Raw genomic sequence first — 17652 nt, 5'->3', positions numbered from 1 at the left:
AGGTTGTCATCTCGGATAATGGAACACAATTTGTATCTCAGGAATTCCAGTCTTTTGCTCGTGACTATGGCTTCCGCACTGTGACGACGAGCCCCAGATACCCTCAGGCAAATGGGGAAGTAGAAAGGATGGTCCGAACAATTAAACGGCTGATTATAAAAGCTAAGGACCCCTATCTTTCGTTGCTAGCGTACAGGGACACCCCAGGGCCCCTGGGAAAAAGCCCTGCAGAGCTTCTGATGGGCAGGCGGCTACGCACAACAGTCCCTGCCCTTCCCAAGAGCCTTCTGCCCCAGAAGGTGAGCCTGAAAAAGTTCAGAGATCGCGATGTAACCATCCGACAGCGGCAGCGTAGGTACTTCAATAGTCGTCATAGGGCAAGTCTCAGTTCCTTCCTGCCCGATGCCCGGCCGCGCTCGGCGTCCGGCCAGGGACCGAACGCGACATGGTGTCAGAAGTGGGATCCTCTGGCGTTTGAGAGGCGTTGCCTTAACTTCGTCAACGGGTGCCATGTCAGAGGACAACGCAGCCAAGCCCTCCCACGGCATGTTCGCGGTTCCAGCTCCGCCAAGGTTTGACTTCGACCGGACATCCGAATGGCCTTCTTGGATCCAACTCTTTGATGACTACCGCTTCGCCTCGGGCCTAAATGAGCGGAATGAAGAAGCGCAGGTCCGGACGCTACTTTATACGATGGGCAGGCAAGGAAGAGAAATCTTCTCTACTTTTTCATTACCCGAAGAAGAACAGAAGCAATACGAAGTCGTCAAAAAGAAGTTCGACGAGCACTTCGTCGCCGGAAGGAACCTTGTTTATGAGAGCGCGTGCTTTCACCGTCGCACTCAAGAACCTGGAGAGTCCGTCGACCAATTCGTTGCCGCGTTGCACACGACGGCGGACCGGTGCGACTACCAGGAAAAGGAACGCATGATTCGCGACAGGTTCGTGGTCGGCCTCAGGGACGCTAAGCTCTCTGAGTGGCTTCAAATAAATGCGAATTTGACTCTCACCAGCGCTTTGGCAAAAGCGCGTTTAAAGGAGACCGTCCAACGACAGCAGCTGCAACTGCGAGAAACCGGCGACGAACCCTTGGTAACGGCGACCGGCAATCTTGACGCGGTCAGCAACCAAGGACAGCCCAGAAAGTATTCTTCAGGACAGCACTCGGACAGCTCGTCAAAGAACTATTCATCTGGAATACAAGGTTCGCGTCCCAGAGTCCAGTCCTACCGACCAGGCACCCCCGGGTCATGCCCCAACTGTGGTCAAGGAACGCACCCCAGAGCCTCGTGCCCGGCAAAAGCAGCCAAATGCAACTACTGCGGTTGTTCCGGACACTTCGCAGCTGTATGTCGAAAAAAGGCTGCACGTGATGGAAAGAAGGTACAGCTTTCTTCTCTCCATATGGACAAGGCGGCGTTCTTCGTTGGCGTAGTGAACGGGGAGTACTCTAATTCTCGGTATGTACAGGTCGTCATTAACGGCACTCCGGCGTTCGCTAAAGTTGATTCCGGTGCCGAAGTTTCTGCTGTGCCCTCGACGTTTCCCGGTTTACCTACCAGGCTAGAAAAGTGCGACCTAATCCTAACAGGCCCGTCGAATGAGCCACTGAATGTTTTGGGAAAGTTTCATGCCAGTATCCAGTGGAAACAAAACACTGTACAGCAAATTGTGTACGTGGTCTCACCATTACGCTCCGTACTTTTGGGTCTCCAAGCGCTTGAGGCTCTGGAAGTTATTAAATTTGCGGACTCGGTCAGTAGCGCAACAGCCGCCGAAGCTTCCTACCCGCAGCTTTTCAGTGGTCTAGGAGCGATAAAAGGAGAATACAAAATTAGACTAAAGCCGAACTCGACACCTTTTGCAATTCATGTTGCGCGTCGCATAGCCTTACCCTTGCGTGATCGAGTTAAGCAAGAGCTCGAGCGTATGGAGCGAGATGGCGTGATCCGCAAAGTAGAAGAACCAACAGAATGGTGTGCAGGAATTGTGCCAGTACTAAAACCATCTGGAGCGGTTCGTATTTGCGTTGACTTGACTCAATTAAACAAAAGTGTACTTCGCGAACGCTATGTCATGCCGACTGTGGATGATAGCTTCGGTCTTTTAGGTGGTGCGTCTGTGTTTTTGAAGTTGGACGCCAACTCTGGCTTCTTTCAGATTAAGTTGTCGCCCGAATGCCAGTTGTTAACTACGTTCATAACGCCAGTTGGGCGATACTGCTTTCAAAGACTGCCGTTTGGAATAACGTCGGCACCCGAGATCTTTCAGAGGAAAATGTCGCAGATACTTGAAGGAATCCCAGGCGTGATAAACCTAATGGATGATGTGCTCATTTTTGGTAACGACAAGGCTCAACATGACGAATGCCTGCGTCTAACTTTAGATCGTCTCGCCAGTGCCGGTGTTACGCTAAACAAAGAAAAGTGTGCCTTTGGGGTAACTGAGATAAAATTTCTTGGCTGCGTGCTTAGTAAAGATGACATCAAGCCGCATCCTGAAAAAGTTAGTGCTATCAAAGAACTGGCGACGCCAGCTAACGTGTCAGACGTTCGGCGGCTGCTCGGTATGGCTTATCATCTGGCAAGATTCATACCAGATTTGGCTTCGAAAACGGCGCCTTTACGTCACCTGCTTTTGAAGTGTTCCGAATGGATGTGGGGACCAGCCCAAGTGCAAGCGCTGTCGTACGTCAAAGACGTTATCTCTTCGAAGCGCGTCATGGCTAACTGTGATGTAAAGTACCCTACGATTCTTTCCGCTGACGCGTCATCATACGGTTTGGGGGCCGTATTGATACAAGTTCAACCAAACAATGAAAAAAGACCTGTTGCATTTGCGTCACGCTCGCTGACGCCTGCCGAAACCAGATACTCTCAGATTGAGAAGGAAGCTTTGGCAATGACTTGGGCGGCAGAACGACTCGAAGGGTACATCAAAGGTCTTGAAATTGTGTTTGAAACCGACCACAAACCACTTGTAACGTTGTTGGGAAAATCACCTTTAGATGTTTTGCCTCCTCGTATTCAGCGCTTTCGCATGAGACTTATGCGGTTCAGCTTTACGGTTGTGCATGTCCCGGGTAAGAGCCTCGTTACTGCAGATGTATTGTCTAGAGCCCCGATTCAGGGAAACCAAATTGATGCTCATGCGCTGAGTGTTGGCGAAGTCGCGAAATTCGTTTCGGGCTGTTTGACAAATGCCGCCGAGGCTAGCCTTTTTGAACGAGTCAAAGCTGAACAAGCAGCCAATGAAGTCTGTCAAGCTCTCACAAAATTCAGCCTGGAAGGCGCCAGCTCATCGCTGGCGCCTTCTTGATAAGCCATTGATCCAATATTGGTTCAAATAGTATTGTAATGTGTTGGTAACGCACTGGTCCTATGTGCATTGCCAGTACAGTCTCAATACTGAGTTGATGGTCTGTGCTGCCTGGGGTACAGCTGCATTAAGAGTTCAGTAAATGTGGTAGAGTGACGTTATTTACAATAATAAAAAAGAATCTCACAATGCATGAGTTGCAGAACATCTCAGTGCCCAGCAAACACAAGGAAAGTGAAGAAATAACATGTATGTATAAAATTGTATAAACAGCAGAAACAATCTGGTGACTACTCCTGGGTGGGCATGACAGCAGTGACTAGACGAACCACGGCAGGCAGCTGCGCTAAGTCCTCGCGTCGCCTTTTGAGTTCCTCTTCTCTGGGTGGTGTCAGTATAGCCGAGGCAGCCCCCGAGCGTTTGATGATGGCGGTCAGCTCTAGCACCCTGCGCTCCAGCACCGCCATGGGGCCCTGGCCACCACAGGCAGCACTGCACAGCTGGCCAGTCTTGGACAGACACAGAAGCGCACGGGCGACCAGGTCCTGGGACCTCACAGCCAGCTTGGACAAGCTGGTGATGACGATGCAGAGCAGCCTGGTCCTCCGCTCACTCAGCAGGCCCTGGGTGCTGAGCAGCTCAAAGGCAAGGCACTCAAGCACCTCGAAGTAGGCGCCCACTGCCTTGGGCGAGCAGAGCACACTCTCGTTCGGGGAGGCAAACTCCCCCATGGCCCACACCAGGTTGGCGAAGAAATCTGGTCCCACGTCATACGAGCTGGTGTGGCTCAGGAACTCCACCAGCTCGGAGGTCAGCAGGAACGTCACATCCGGGAACTTGCAGAACAGCTGCGGAAGCGCATCTGCCAGCACCTTGCGCAGACGCTCGCAGTATCCGCGAGCACCAAAGCAAACGGACAACCGCTCGATGACAGCTGGCAGCAGCCGGGAGGCCAGCTCAGAGTCCCCGTACTGCACAAAGGTCTTCAGATAGCACCCAAGCAAGTCTGGTGCATGCTCCGAGCACCGGATAACCCTTGGGTGATTCACCAAGTCAGCAATCATGGCATGGAATTTGGAGACTCCATCAAAGGTGTCTCCAATGCCACTGACATCCCGCAGCACAAACTTGAGCATGGACTTGAGCACATCAGGATTGGCCTGCTGGAGAGACTGGCGCTTGTTGCGTGCACCATCCGAAAGCATTTCCCTCTCAAGGATCAATGCAGCCGTCAATGCAGGCAGGTCCACCAGACTGTGGAACACCTCGACCACGCTCTTGGCTGACATGAATGCTGGAACAATGTCGAGGAACTGCCTTTTGAACTGCAGGGGGTTCCAGGCAAAAATCTTGAGCAGTGCGGGAAAGTACTTCTCACAGGCGCCCGTATTGCATAACGTGGCCAGGTTGCGCATTGTGAATCGCACCACCTGCAGCGCGTTAGACGCGTTCAGGCAGGCCCGTGATCCAGGACCGAGGAAGAACTGGCTCAGCAGGTCATCCGTCCTGTGCAGCACGGCCGCCCCGTGGTGGAGGAAGAACTCAAGCAGGGCAGTGGCCAGCGCCACCCTGGTAAGCAGGTGGCTGGTGGCCAGCCTCTGTACTACCAGCACTAGCTCAGGCACCTGGCTGGCATCCAGCTTGCACACCAGGTCCAGGGCACGCACTGCTTCCACCAGGCACAGATGCTGCAGCTCCAAGTCTTCGCCATGCACAGGTTTACGGTGTGTCTGCTCCACCAGGTAGAGACAGTACTTCTTGCTTGCTGACACCAGGGTCTCATCCGAGTAGCCCAGGGACACCGCCCGCCTCAACCACACACAGAGCACAGAGAAGGCTGCCTCATTCAGCCACTGGTCCCCCGTGTAGAACTTGGCGGAGGAGAGAACTGTGAAGGTCTCCTGGGAGACGACACCATCCAGCTCCGAAACGGCTTGGGCAGACTCGGAGCGTCGGAAGCGAGAGGAGCTGCCCATGGGTGCTGAAGATGCCAAGGGCCCAGTGATGGAGGACACGCCAAGCAGCCGTGGAGAAGAAAACAGCGAGCAGTCCATGAGCCAGCCAGGCAGCTGTTTGAGCACACGTTCGGCATCCCCGAGGGTGAGCAGGTCTGCTTGCGCCTCGGTTACTCGTGTCAAATACAGGAGGATCTCTCGCTTGACTTGTGCGCTCACTGAGGCATCCTCCAAGGCTCCAATGACCTTGTCAAGAAGGCTTCTGTAGTGTGGGCTATCTGTGCCCTGTGCCAGCAGTGCCTGGAGGAAGGGGGCCAGCTGGTGTTGGGGCAGAGGCAGCAGCATTTCCTCCAGGCCGTACTGAGGGCACAGGGACTCCAGCACAGACAGGGCCAAGTGGCGGCGGCCCGGTGGAGACCGTTCATCCAGCACCGCCACCAGCAGACTGCTTACTGCTGCCTCCTGCTGGGGAATCAGCTCGGGGTCGCACTCAAGCACAGCGGTGTACAGCTGCTGAAGCACATCCTTGGTCCATACTGGCAGGAAAGAGCAACGCTGACAGTCGCTGAAGGCGTGCTACTCAAAGGTGTGCGGCTGGTGATTCCACAAACATTACGCGCAGAGGTCTTGAGGCGCTTGCACGAGAGTCACCAAGGAATCGAGAAATGCAGAGATCGAGCCAAAGAGTCCGTATGGTGGCCTGGGTTGAGTTGCCAGCTGAGAGCGTTGGTAACTGATTGCCCAGTGTGCGCGGAACACAGTCAACAAAAGTCGGAACCAATGATTCCGACAACTACTCACAGCGTCCTTGGCAAAAGCTAGGTGTTGATCTCTGCCATATTGAGGGAAAACGGTATTTGGTGGTAGTAGATTATTTTTCTAGATACCCAGGGTAGCCTTGCTATCTTCGACAAAAAGTTTCACTGTCATTATGCACCTCAAAAGTTTCTTTGCAAGACATGGCATACCAGAGGTTGTCATTTCGGATCATCATCATCATCATCAGCCTGATTATACCCACTGCAGGGCGAAGGCCTCTCCCATATTTCTCCACTTAACCCGGTTCTGTGATCTCCGGTGTGTAATCTCGGATAATGGAACACAATTTGTATCTCAGGAATTCCAGTCTTTTGCTCGCGACTATGGCTCCCGCACTGTGACGACGAGCCCCAGATACCCTCAGGCAAATGGGGAAGTAGAAAGGATGGTCCAAACAATTAAACGGCTGATTATAAAAGCTAAGGACCCCTATCTTTTGCTGCTAGCGTACAGGGACACCCCAGGGCCACTGGGAAAAAGCCCTGCAGAGCTTCTGATGGGCAGGCGGCTGCGCACAACAGTCCCTGTCCCTCCCAAGAGCCTTCTGCCCCAGAAGGGGAGCCTGAAAAAGTTCAGAGATCGCAATGTAACCATCCGACAGCGGCAGCTTAGGTACTTCAATAGTCGTCATAGTGCTCTTCCGCTGCCAGCCCTCAAACCAGGAGCGGAAGTATGGGTGACAGACTGCAAAGTGAAAGCGCGAGTCTTACGTCCTGCACAACGTCCGAGGTCGTATGTAGTTAGAACTTCTACGGGTGTAGTTCTAGAAAGAAACAGGAAATTCCTGGTAGTCGCACCGGTCCGCCATCGTGTGCAACGCGGTAACGAATTGGTCGACTGACTCTCCTGGTTCTTGAGTGCGACGGTGAAAGCACGCGCTCTCACAAACAAGGTTCCTTGCGGCGACGAAGTGCTCGTCGAACTTCTTTTTGACGACTTCGTGTTGCTTCTGTTCTTCTTCGGGTAATGAAAAGTAGAGATTTCTCTTGCTTGCCTGCCCATCGTGTAAAGTAGCGTCCGGACCTGCGCTTCTTCATTCCGCTCATTTAGGCCCGAGGCGAAGCGGTAGTCATCAAAGAGTTGGATCCAAGAAGGCCAGTCAGACATCCGGTCGAAGTCAAACCTTGGCGGAGCTGGAACCGCGAACATGCCGTGAGAGGGCTTGGCTGTGTTGTCCCCTGACATGGCGCCCGTTGAGAAGTTAAGGCAACGCCTCTCAAACGCCAGAGGATCCCACTTCTGACACCATGTCGCGTTCGGTCCCTGGCCGGACGCCGAGCGCGGCCGGGCAGCGGGCAGGAAGAAACTGAGACTTGCCCCGATTCCGGCACGATAACAACCCTTTACTTCACGCGAACAGCATCTTATATAGCAAGCACACATGTGACCAGTGACGTCACGGACAGACAATGTTTCACACGCGGCACAGGCGCTATCAGCACGGACGGTTAGCAGTTTCGGTTTCGATCTGCTTTTACTGCTGTTTTGAAGGTAGGCCGCGGAGGACGGTTTGCAGTTTCGGTTTCGATCTGCTTTTTTTGCTGTTTTGAAGGTAGCCCGCGCAGGACGGTTAGCAGTTTCGGTTTCAATCTGCTTTTTTTGCTGTTTTGAAGGTAGCCCGCGCAGGACGGTTAGCAGTTTCGGTTTCGATCTGCTTTTTTTTGCTGTTTTTAAGGTAGCCCGCGCAGGACGGTTAGCAGTTTCTGTTTCGATCTGCTTTTTTTGCTGTTTTGAAGGTAGCCCGCGCAGTACAGTTAGCAGTTTCGGTTTCGATCTGCTTTTTTTGCTGTTTTGAAGGTAGCCCGCGCAGGACGGTTAGCAGTTTCGGTTTCGATCTGCTTTTTTTGCTGTTTTGAAGGTGCCCGCGCAGGACAGTGAGCAGTTTCGTTTTCTAGCTGCTTTTTTTTTGCTGTTTTGAAAGTAGCCCGCGCCGGACGGTTAGCAGTTTCGGTTTCGATCTGCTTTTTTTTGCTGTTTTGAAAGTAGCCCGCGCAGGACAGTAGCAGTTTCGGTTTCGATCTGCTTTTTTTTTGCTGTTTTGAAGGTAGTCCACGCAGGACGGTTAGCAGTTTCGGTTTCGATCTTCTTTTTTGCTGTTTTAAGGTAGCCCGCGCAGGACGGTTAGCAGTTTCGGTTTCGATCTGCTTTTTTTGCTGTCTTGAAGGTAGCCAGCGCAGGACGGTTAGCAGTTTCGGTTTCGATCTTCCTTTTGCTGTTTTGAATGTACCCTGTGCAGGACGGTTAGCAGTTTCGGTTTCGATCTGCCTTTTGCTGTTTTCAAAGTAGCCCGTGCAGGACGGTTAGCGGTTTCGATCTGCTTTTTTTGCTGTTTTGAAGGTAGCCCGCGCAGGACGGTTAGCAGTTTCGGTTTCGATCTGCTTTTCTCGCTGTTTTGAAGGTAGCCCGCGCAGGACGGTTAGCAGTTTCGGTTTCGATCTGCTTTTTCTGCTGTTTTGAAGGTAGCCCGTGCAGGACGGTTAGCAGTTTCGGTTTCGATCTGCTTTTTTGCTGTTTTGAAAGTAGCCCGCGCCGGACGGTTTGCAGTTTCGGTTTCGATCTTCTTTTTTTGCTGTTTTGAAGGTGCCCGCCAAGGACGGTGAGCAGTTTCGGTTTCGAGCTGCTTTTTTTTTTTGCTGTTTTGAAATTAGCTTCCGAAGGACGGTTAGCAGTTTCGGTTTCGATCTGCTTTTTTTTGCTGTTTTGAAAGTAGCCCGCGCAGGAGAGTAGCAGTTTCGGTTTCGATCTGCTTTTTTTGCTGTTTTGAAGGTAGCCCGCGCAGGACGGTTAGCAGTTTCGGTTTCGATCTGCTTTTTTTGCTGTTTTGAAAGTAGCCCGCGCAGGACGGTTAGCAGTTTCGGTATCGATCTGCTTTTTTTGCTGTTTTGAAGGTAGCCCGCGCCAGACGGTTAGCAGTTTCGGTTTCGATCTGCTTTTTTTGCTGTTTTGAAGGTAGCCCGCGCAGGACGGTTAGCAGTTTCGGTTTCGATCTGCTTTTTTTGCTGTTTTGTAGGTGCCCGCGCAGGACGGTGAGCAGTTTCGGTTTCGAGCTGCTTTTTTTTTGCTGTTTTGAAAGTAGCCCGCGCAGGACGGTTAGCAGTTTCGGTTTCCATCTGCTTTTTTTTTGCTGTTTTGAAAGTAGCCCGCGCAGGACAGTAGCAGTTTCGGTTTCGATCTGCTTTTTTTTGCTGTTTTGAAGGTAGTCCATGCAGGACGGTTAGCAGTTTTGGTTTCGATCTTCTTTTTTCGCTGTTTTGAAAGTAGCCCGCGCAGGACGGTTTGCAGTTTCGGTTTCGATCTTCTTTTTTTGCTGTTTTAAAGGTAGCCCGCGCAGGACGGTTAGCAGTTTCGGTTTCGATCTGCTTTTTTTGCTGTCTTGAAGGTAGCCAGCGCAGGACGGTTAGCAGTTTCGGTTTCGATCTTCCTTTTGCTGTTTTGAAAGTACCCTGTGCAGGACGGTTAGCAGTTTCGGTTTGGATCTGCCTTTTGCTGTTTTGAAAGTAGCCCGTGCAGGACGGTTAGCAGTTTCGGTTTCGATCTGCCTTTTGCTGTTTTGAAAGTAGCCCGTGCAGGACAGTTAGCGGTTTCGGTTTCGATCTGCTTTTTTTGCTGTTTTGAAGGTAGCCCGCGCAGGACGGTTAGCAGTTTCGGTTTCGATCTGCTTTTCTCGCTGTTTTGAAGGTAGCCCGCGCAGGACGGTTAGCAGTTTCGGTTTCGATCTGCTTTTTCTGCTGTTTTGAAGGTAGCCCGCGCAGGACGGTTAGCAGTTTCGGTTTCGATCTGCTTTTTTTGCTGTCTTGAAGGTAGCCAGCGCAGGACGGTTAGCAGTTTCGGTTTCGATCTTCCTTTTGCTGTTTTGAAAGTACCCTGTGCAGGACGGTTAGCAGTTTCGGTTTGGATCTGCCTTTTGCTGTTTTGAAAGTAGCCCGTGCAGGACGGTTAGCAGTTTCGGTTTCGATCTGCCTTTTGCTGTTTTGAAAGTAGCCCGTGCAGGACAGTTAGCGGTTTCGGTTTCGATCTGCTTTTTTTGCTGTTTTGAAGGTAGCCCGCGCAGGACGGTTAGCAGTTTCGGTTTCGATCTGCTTTTCTCGCTGTTTTGAAGGTAGCCCGCGCAGGACGGTTAGCAGTTTCGGTTTCGATCTGCTTTTTCTGCTGTTTTGAAGGTAGCCCGCGCAGGACGGTTAGCAGTTTCGGTTTCGATCTGCTTTTTTTGCTGTTTTGAAAGTAGCCCGCGCCGGACGGTTTGCAGTTTCGGTTTCGATCTTTTTTTGCTGTTTTGAAGGTGCCCGCGCAGGACGGTGAGCAGTTTCGGTTTCGAGCTGCTTTTTTTGCTGTTTTGAAAGTAGCCCCCGCAGGACGGTTAGCAGTTTCGGTTTCGATCTGCTTTTTTTTGCTGTTTTGAAAGTAGCCCGCGCAGGACAGTAGCAGTTTCGGTTTCGATCTGCTTTTTTTGCTGTTTTGAAGGTAGCCCGCGCAGGACGGTTAGCAGTTTCGGTTTCGATCTGCTTTTTTTGCTGTTTCGAAAGTAGCCCGCGCAGGACGGTTAGCAGTTTCGGTTTCGATCTGCTTTTTTTGCTGTTTTGAAGGTAGCCCGCGCAGGACGGTTAGCAGTTTCGGTTTCGATCTGCTTTTTTTGCTGTTTTGAAAGTAGCCCGCGCAGGACGGTTAGCAGTTTCGGTTTCGATCTGCTTTTTTTGCTGTTTTGAAGGTAGCCCGCGCAGGACGGTTAGCAGTTTCGGTTTCGATCTGCTTTTTTTGCTGTTTTGAAGGTAGCCCGCGCAGGACGGTTAGCAGTTTCGGTTTCGATCTTCTTTTTTTGCTGTTTTGAAGGTGCCCGCGCAGGACGGTGAGCAGTTTCGGTTTCGAGCTGCTTTTTTTTTGCTGTTTTGAAAGTAGCCCGCGCAGGACGGTTAGCAGTTTCGTTTTCGATCTGCTTTTTTTTTTGCTGTTTTGAAAGTAGCCCGCGCAGGACAGTAGCAGTTTCGGTTTCGATCTGCTTTTCTTTGCTGTTTTGAAGGTAGTCCACGCAGGACGGTTAGCAGTTTCGGTTTCGATCTGCTTTTTTTTGCTGTTTTGAAAGTAGCCCGCGCCGGACGGTTTGCAGTTTCGGTTTCGATCTTTTTTCGCTGTTTTGAAAGTAGCCCGCGCAGGACGGTTTGCAGTTTCGGTTTCGATCTTTTTTTGCTGTTTTGAAGGTAGCCCGCGCAGGACGGTTTGCAGTTTCGGTTTCGATCTGCTTTTCTCGCTGTTTTGAAGGTAGCCTGCGCAGGACGGTTAGCAGTTTCGGTTTCGATCTGCTTTTCTCGCTGTTTTGAAGGTAGCCCGCGCAGGACGGTTAGCAGTTTCGGTTTCGATCTGCTTTTTCTGCTGTTTTGAAGGTAGCCCGCGCAGGACGGTTAGCAGTTTCGGTTTCGATCTGCTTTTTTTGCTGTTTTGAAGGTAGCCCGTGCAGGACGGTTTGCAGTTTCGGTTTCGATCTGCTTTTCTCGCTGTTTTGAAGGTAGCCTGCGCAGGACGGTTAGCAGTTTCGGTTTCGATCTGCTTTTCTCGCTGTTTTGAAGGTAGCCCGCGCAGGACGGTTAGCAGTTTCGGTTTCGATCTGCTTTTTCTGCTGTTTTGAAGGTAGCCCGCGCAGGACGGTTAGCAGTTTTGGTTTCGATCTGCTTTTTTTGCTGTTTTGAAGGTAGCCCGCGCAGGACGGTTAGCAGTTTCAGTTTCGATCTTCTTTTTTCGCTGTTTTGAAGGTTGCCCGCGCCGGACGGTTTGCAGTTTCGGTTTCGATCTTCATTTTTCGCTGTTTTGAAAGTAGCCCGCGCAGGACGGATACCAGTTTCGGTTTCGATCTGTTTTTTTTTGCTGTTTGGAAAGTAGCCCGCGCCGGACGGTTTGCAGTTTTGGTTTCGATCTGTTTTTTTTGCTGTTTTGAAAGTAGCCCGCGCCGGACGGTTTGCAGTTTCGGTTTCGATCTTCATTTTTCGCTGTTTTGAAAGTAGTCCGCGCAGGACGGTTTGCAGTTCCGGTTTCGATCTTCATTTTTCGCTGTTTCGAAAGTAGCCCGCGCCGGACGGTTTGCAGTTTCGGTTTCGATCTGCCTTTTTCGCTGTTTTGAAAGTAGCCCGCGCAGCACAGCTTGCAGTTTCTGTTTCGATCTGCTTTTTTTGCTGTTTTGAAAGTAGCCCGCGCCGGACGGTTTGCAGTTTCGGTTTCGATCTTCTTTTTTTGCTGTTTTGAAAGTAGCCCGCGCAGGACAGTAGCAGTTTTGGTTTCGATCTGCTTTTTTTGCTGCTTTGAAGGTAGCCCGCGCAGGACGGTTAGCAGTTTCGGTTTCGATCTGCTTTTTTGCTGTTTTGAAAGTAGCCCGCGCAGGACGGTTAGCAGTTTCGGTTTCGATCTGCTTTTTTTGCTGTTTTGAAGGTAGCCCGCGCAGGACGGTTAGCAGTTTCGGTTTCGATCTGCTTTTCTTGCTGTTTTGAAGGTAGCCCGCGCAGGACGGTTAGCAGTTTCGGTTTCGATCTGCTTTTTTTTGCTGTTTTGAAAGTAGCCCGCGCAGGACAGTAGCAGTTTCGGTTTCGATCTGCTTTTTTTGCTGTTTTGAAGGTAGCCCGCGCAGGACGGTTAGCAGTTTCGGGTTCGATGTGCTTTTTTTGCTGTTTTGAAGGTGCCCGCGCAGGACGGTGAGCAGTTTCGGTTTCGAGCTGCTTTTTTTTACTGTTTTGAAAGTAGCCCGCGCCGGACGGTTTGCAGTTTCGGTTTCGAACTTCTTTTTTTGCTGTTTTGAAGGTAGCCCGCGCAGGACGGTTAGCAGTTTCGGTTTCGATCTGCTTTTTTTGCTGTCTTGAAGGTAGCCAGCGCAGGACGGTTAGCAGTTTCGGTTTCGATCTTCCTTTTGCTGTTTTGAAAGTACCCTGTGCAGGACGGTTAGCAGTTTCGGTTTCGATCTGCCTTTCGCTGTTTTGAAAGTAGCCCGTGCAGGACGGTTAGCAGTTTCGGTTTCGATCTGCCTTTTGCTGTTTTGAAAGTAGCCCGTGCAGGACGGTTAGCGGTTTCGGTTTTGATCTGCTCTTTGCTGTTTAGAAAGTAGCCCGTGCAGGACGGTTTGCAGTTTCGGTTTCGATCTGCTTTTCTCGCTGTTTTGAAGGTAGCCCGCGCAGGGCGGTTAGCAGTTTCGGTTTCGATCTGCTTTTCTCGCTGTTTTGAAGGTAACCCGCGCAGGACGGTTAGCAGTTTCGGTTTCGATCTGCTTTTTCTGCTGTTGTGAAGGTAGCCCGCGCAGGACGGTTAGCAGTTTCGGTTTCGATCTGCTTTTTTTGCTGTTTTGAAGGTAGCCTGCGCAGGACGGTTAGCAGTTTCGGTTTCGATCTGCTTTTTTTGCTGTTTTGAAGGCAGCCCGCGCAGGACGGTTAGCAGTTTCGGTATCGATCTGCTTTTTTTGCTGCTTTGAAGGTAGCCCGCGCAGGACGGTTAGCAGTTTCGGTTTCGATCTTCTTTTTTTGCTGTTTTGAAGGTGCCCGCGCAGGACGGTGAGCAGTTTCGGTTTCGATCTTCTTTTTTTGCTGTTTTGAAGGTAGCCCGCGCAGGACGGTTAGCAGTTTCGGTTTCGATCTGCTTTTTTTGCTTTCTTGAAGGTAGCCAGCGCAGGACGGTTAGCAGATTCGGTTTCGATCTTCCTTTTGCTGTTTTGAAAATACCCTGTGCAGGACGGTTAGCAGTTTCGGTTTCGATCTGCCATTTGCTGTTTTGAAAGTAGCCCGTGCAGGACGGTTAGCGGTTTCGGTTTCAATCTGCTCTTTGCTGTTTTGAAAGTAGCCCGTGCAGGACGGTTTGCAGTTTCGGTTTCGATCTGCTTTTCTCGCTGTTTTGAAGGTAGCCTGCGCAGGACGGTTAGCAGTTTCGGTTTCGATCTGCTTTTCTCGCTGTTTTGAAGGTAGCCCGCGCAGGACGGTTAGCAGTTTCGGTTTCGATCTGCTTTTTTTGCTGTTTTGAAAGTAGCCCGTGCAGGAGAGTAGCAGTTTCGGTTTCGATCTGCTTTTTTTGCTGTTTTGAAGGTAGCCCGCGCAGGACGGTTAGCAGTTTCGGTTTCGATCTGCTTTTTTTGCTGTTTTGAAAGTAGCCCGCGCAGGACGGTTAGCAGTTTCGGTTTCGATCTGCTTTTTTTGCTGTTTTGAAGGTAGCCCGCGCCAGACGGTTAGCAGTTTCGGTTTCGATCTGCTTTTTTTGCTGTTTTGAAGGTAGCCCGCGCAGGACGGTTAGCAGTTTCGGTTTCGATCTGCTTTTTTTGCTGTTTTGTAGGTGCCCGCGCAGGACGGTGAGCAGTTTCGGTTTCGAGCTGCTTTTTTTTTTTGCTGTTTTGAAAGTAGCCCGCGCAGGACGGTTAGCAGTTTCGGTTTCCATCTGCTTTTTTTTTGCTGTTTTGAAAGTAGCCCGCGCAGGACAGTAGCAGTTTCGGTTTCGATCTGCTTTTTTTTGCTGTTTTGAAGGTAGTCCATGCAGGATGGTTAGCAGTTTTGGTTTCGATCTTCTTTTTTCGCTGTTTTGAAAGTAGCCCGCGCAGGACGGTTTGCAGTTTCGGTTTCGATCTTCTTTTTTTGCTGTTTTAAAGGTAGCCCGCGCAGGACGGTTAGCAGTTTCGGTTTCGATCTGCTTTTTTTGCTGTCTTGAAGGTAGCCAGCGCAGGACGGTTAGCAGTTTCGGTTTCGATCTTCCTTTTGCTGTTTTGAAAGTACCCTGTGCAGGACGGTTAGCAGTTTCGGTTTTGATCTGCCTTTTGCTGTTTTGAAAGTAGCCCGTGCAGGACGGTTAGCAGTTTCGGTTTCGATCTGCCTTTTGCTGTTTTGAAAGTAGCCCGTGCAGGACAGTTAGCGGTTTCGGTTTCGATCTGCTTTTTTTGCTGTTTTGAAGGTAGCCCGCGCAGGACGGTTAGCAGTTTCGGTTTCGATCTGCTTTTCTCGCTGTTTTGAAGGTAGCCCGCGCAGGACGGTTAGCAGTTTCGGTTTCGATCTGCTTTTTCTGCTGTTTTGAAGGTAGCCCGCGCAGGACGGTTAGCAGTTTCGGTTTCGATCTGCTTTTTTTTGCTGTTTTGAAAGTAGCCCGCGCCGGACGGTTTGCAGTTTCGGTTTCGATCTTTTTTTGCTGTTTTGAAGGTGCCCGCGCAGGACGGTGAGCAGTTTCGGTTTCGAGCTGCTTTTTTTTGCTGTTTTGAAAGTAGCCCCCGCAGGACGGTTAGCAGTTTCGGTTTCGATCTGCTTTTTTTTGCTGTTTTGAAAGTAGCCCGCGCAGGACGGTTAGCAGTTTCGGTTTCGATCTGCTTTTTTTGCTGTTTTGAAGGTAGCCCGCGCAGGACGGTTAGCAGTTTCGGTTTCGATCTGCTTTTTTTGCTGTTTTGAAAGTAGCCCGCGCAGGACGGTTAGCAGTTTCGGTTTCGATCTGCTTTTTTTGCTGTTTTGAAGGTAGCCCGCGCCAGACGGTTAGCAGTTTCGGTTTCGATCTGCTTTTTTTGCTGTTTTGAAGGTAGCCCGCGCAGGACGGTTAGCAGTTTCGGTTTCGATCTGCTTTTTTTGCTGTTTTGTAGGTGCCCGCGCAGGACGGTGAGCAGTTTCGGTTTCGAGCTGCTTTTTTTTTTTGCTGTTTTGAAAGTAGCCCGCGCAGGACGGTTAGCAGTTTCGGTTTCCATCTGCTTTTTTTTTGCTGTTTTGAAAGTAGCCCGCGCAGGACAGTAGCAGTTTCGGTTTCGATCTGCTTTTTTTTGCTGTTTTGAAGGTAGTCCATGCAGGATGGTTAGCAGTTTTGGTTTCGATCTTCTTTTTTCGCTGTTTTGAAAGTAGCCCGCGCAGGACGGTTTGCAGTTTCGGTTTCGATCTTCTTTTTTTGCTGTTTTAAAGGTAGCCCGCGCAGGACGGTTAGCAGTTTCGGTTTCGATCTGCTTTTTTTGCTGTCTTGAAGGTAGCCAGCGCAGGACGGTTAGCAGTTTCGGTTTCGATCTTCCTTTTGCTGTTTTGAAAGTACCCTGTGCAGGACGGTTAGCAGTTTCGGTTTTGATCTGCCTTTTGCTGTTTTGAAAGTAGCCCGTGCAGGACGGTTAGCAGTTTCGGTTTCGATCTGCCTTTTGCTGTTTTGAAAGTAGCCCGTGCAGGACAGTTAGCGGTTTCGGTTTCGATCTGCTTTTTTTGCTGTTTTGAAGGTAGCCCGCGCAGGACGGTTAGCAGTTTCGGTTTCGATCTGCTTTTCTCGCTGTTTTGAAGGTAGCCCGCGCAGGACGGTTAGCAGTTTCGGTTTCGATCTGCTTTTTCTGCTGTTTTGAAGGTAGCCCGCGCAGGACGGTTAGCAGTTTCGGTTTCGATCTGCTTTTTTTTGCTGTTTTGAAAGTAGCCCGCGCCGGACGGTTTGCAGTTTCGGTTTCGATCTTTTTTTGCTGTTTTGAAGGTGCCCGCGCAGGACGGTGAGCAGTTTCGGTTTCGAGCTGCTTTTTTTTGCTGTTTTGAAAGTAGCCCCCGCAGGACGGTTAGCAGTTTCGGTTTCGATCTGCTTTTTTTTGCTGTTTTGAAAGTAGCCCGCGCAGGACAGTAGCAGTTTCGGTTTCGATCTGCTTTTTTTGCTGTTTTGAAGGTAGCCCGCGCAGGACGGTTAGCAGTTTCGGTTTTGATCTGCTTTTTTTGCTTTCTTGAAGGTAGCCAGCGCAGGACGGTTAGCAGATTCGGTTTCGATCTTCCTTTTGCTGTTTTGAAAGTACCCTGTGCAGGACGGTTAGCACTTTCGGTTTCGATCTGCCATTTGCTGTTTTGAAAGTAGCCCGTGCAGGACGGTTAGCGGTTTCGGTTTCAATCTGCTCTTTGCTGTTTTGAAAGTAGCCCGTGCAGGACGGTTTGCAGTTTCGGTTTCGATCTGCTTTTCTCGCTGTTTTGAAGGTAGCCTGCGCAGGACGGTTAGCAGTTTCGGTTTCGATCTGCATTTCTCGCTGTTTTGAAGGTAGCCCGCGCAGGACGGTTAGCAGTTTCGGTTTCGATCTGCTTTTTTTTGCTGTTTTGAAAGTAGCCCGTGCAGGAGAGTAGCAGTTTCGGTTTCGATCTGCTTTTTTTGCTGTTTTGAAGGTAGCCCGCGCAGGACGGTTAGCAGTTTCGGTTTCGATCTGCTTTTTTTGCTGTTTTGAAAGTAGCCCGCGCAGGACGGTTAGCAGTTTCGGTTTCGATCTGCTTTTTTTGCTGTTTTGAAGGTAGCCCGCGCCAGACGGTTAGCAGTTTCGGTTTCGATCTGCTTTTTTTGCTGTTTTGAAGGTAGCCCGCGCAGGACGGTTAGCAGTTTCGGTTTCGATCTGCTTTTTTTGCTGTTTTGTAGGTGCCCGCGCAGGACGGTGAGCAGTTTCGGTTTCGAGCTGCTTTTTTTTTTTTGCTGTTTTGAAAGTAGCCCGCGCAGGACGGTTAGCAGTTTCGGTTTCCATCTGCTTTTTTTTTGCTGTTTTGAAAGTAGCCCGCGCAGGACAGTAGCAGTTTCGGTTTCGATCTGCTTTTTTTTGCTGTTTTGAAGGTAGTCCATGCAGGACGGTTAGCAGTTTTGGTTTCGATCTTCTTTT

At 50.5% G+C, this 17652-nt stretch overlaps 2 protein-coding genes across 2 annotated transcripts; one reads left to right on the top strand and one right to left on the bottom strand.

The window, feature by feature from the left end:
- Positions 1 to 381: 381 nt before the first annotated feature.
- LOC146187706 (uncharacterized) lies at positions 382 to 6662 on the top strand. Its single transcript, XM_084603042.1, has 2 exons — positions 382 to 1383; positions 6539 to 6662. Exons 1-2 carry the CDS (start codon positions 403 to 405, stop codon positions 6587 to 6589), a joined length of 1032 nt encoding a protein of 343 aa, XP_084459168.1. The 5' UTR covers positions 382 to 402; the 3' UTR covers positions 6590 to 6662.
- Positions 3328 to 5807, bottom strand: LOC146187707 (AP-5 complex subunit zeta-1-like; the record flags this gene model as incomplete). Its single annotated transcript, XM_084603389.1, has 1 exon — positions 3328 to 5807. A coding segment is annotated over one exon (2199 nt), but the record flags the coding sequence as incomplete, so codon positions are not given.
- Positions 6663 to 17652: the final 10990 nt, after the last annotated feature.

This window comes from Amblyomma maculatum, chromosome 5, assembly GCF_055883805.1.
Source record: "Amblyomma maculatum isolate TAMU_Amacu chromosome 5, ASM5588380v1, whole genome shotgun sequence".
Lineage (NCBI taxonomy): Eukaryota > Metazoa > Arthropoda > Arachnida > Ixodida > Ixodidae > Amblyomma > Amblyomma maculatum.
The sequence above is the reverse complement of the archived record's forward strand: the minus strand, read 5'-3'. Positions and strand labels throughout refer to the sequence as shown.

Bases quoted from the DNA above. Each gene is read 5' to 3' on its own strand.
- LOC146187706 (XM_084603042.1), top strand. From the start codon at position 403: ATGCCCGGCCGCGCTCGGCGTCCGGCCAGGGACCGAACGCGACATGGT. The intron at 1,384-6,538 runs GTACAGCTTTCT...TTTTGCTGCTAG, and splicing joins CTGCACGTGATGGAAAGAAG to CGTACAGGGACACCCCAGGG.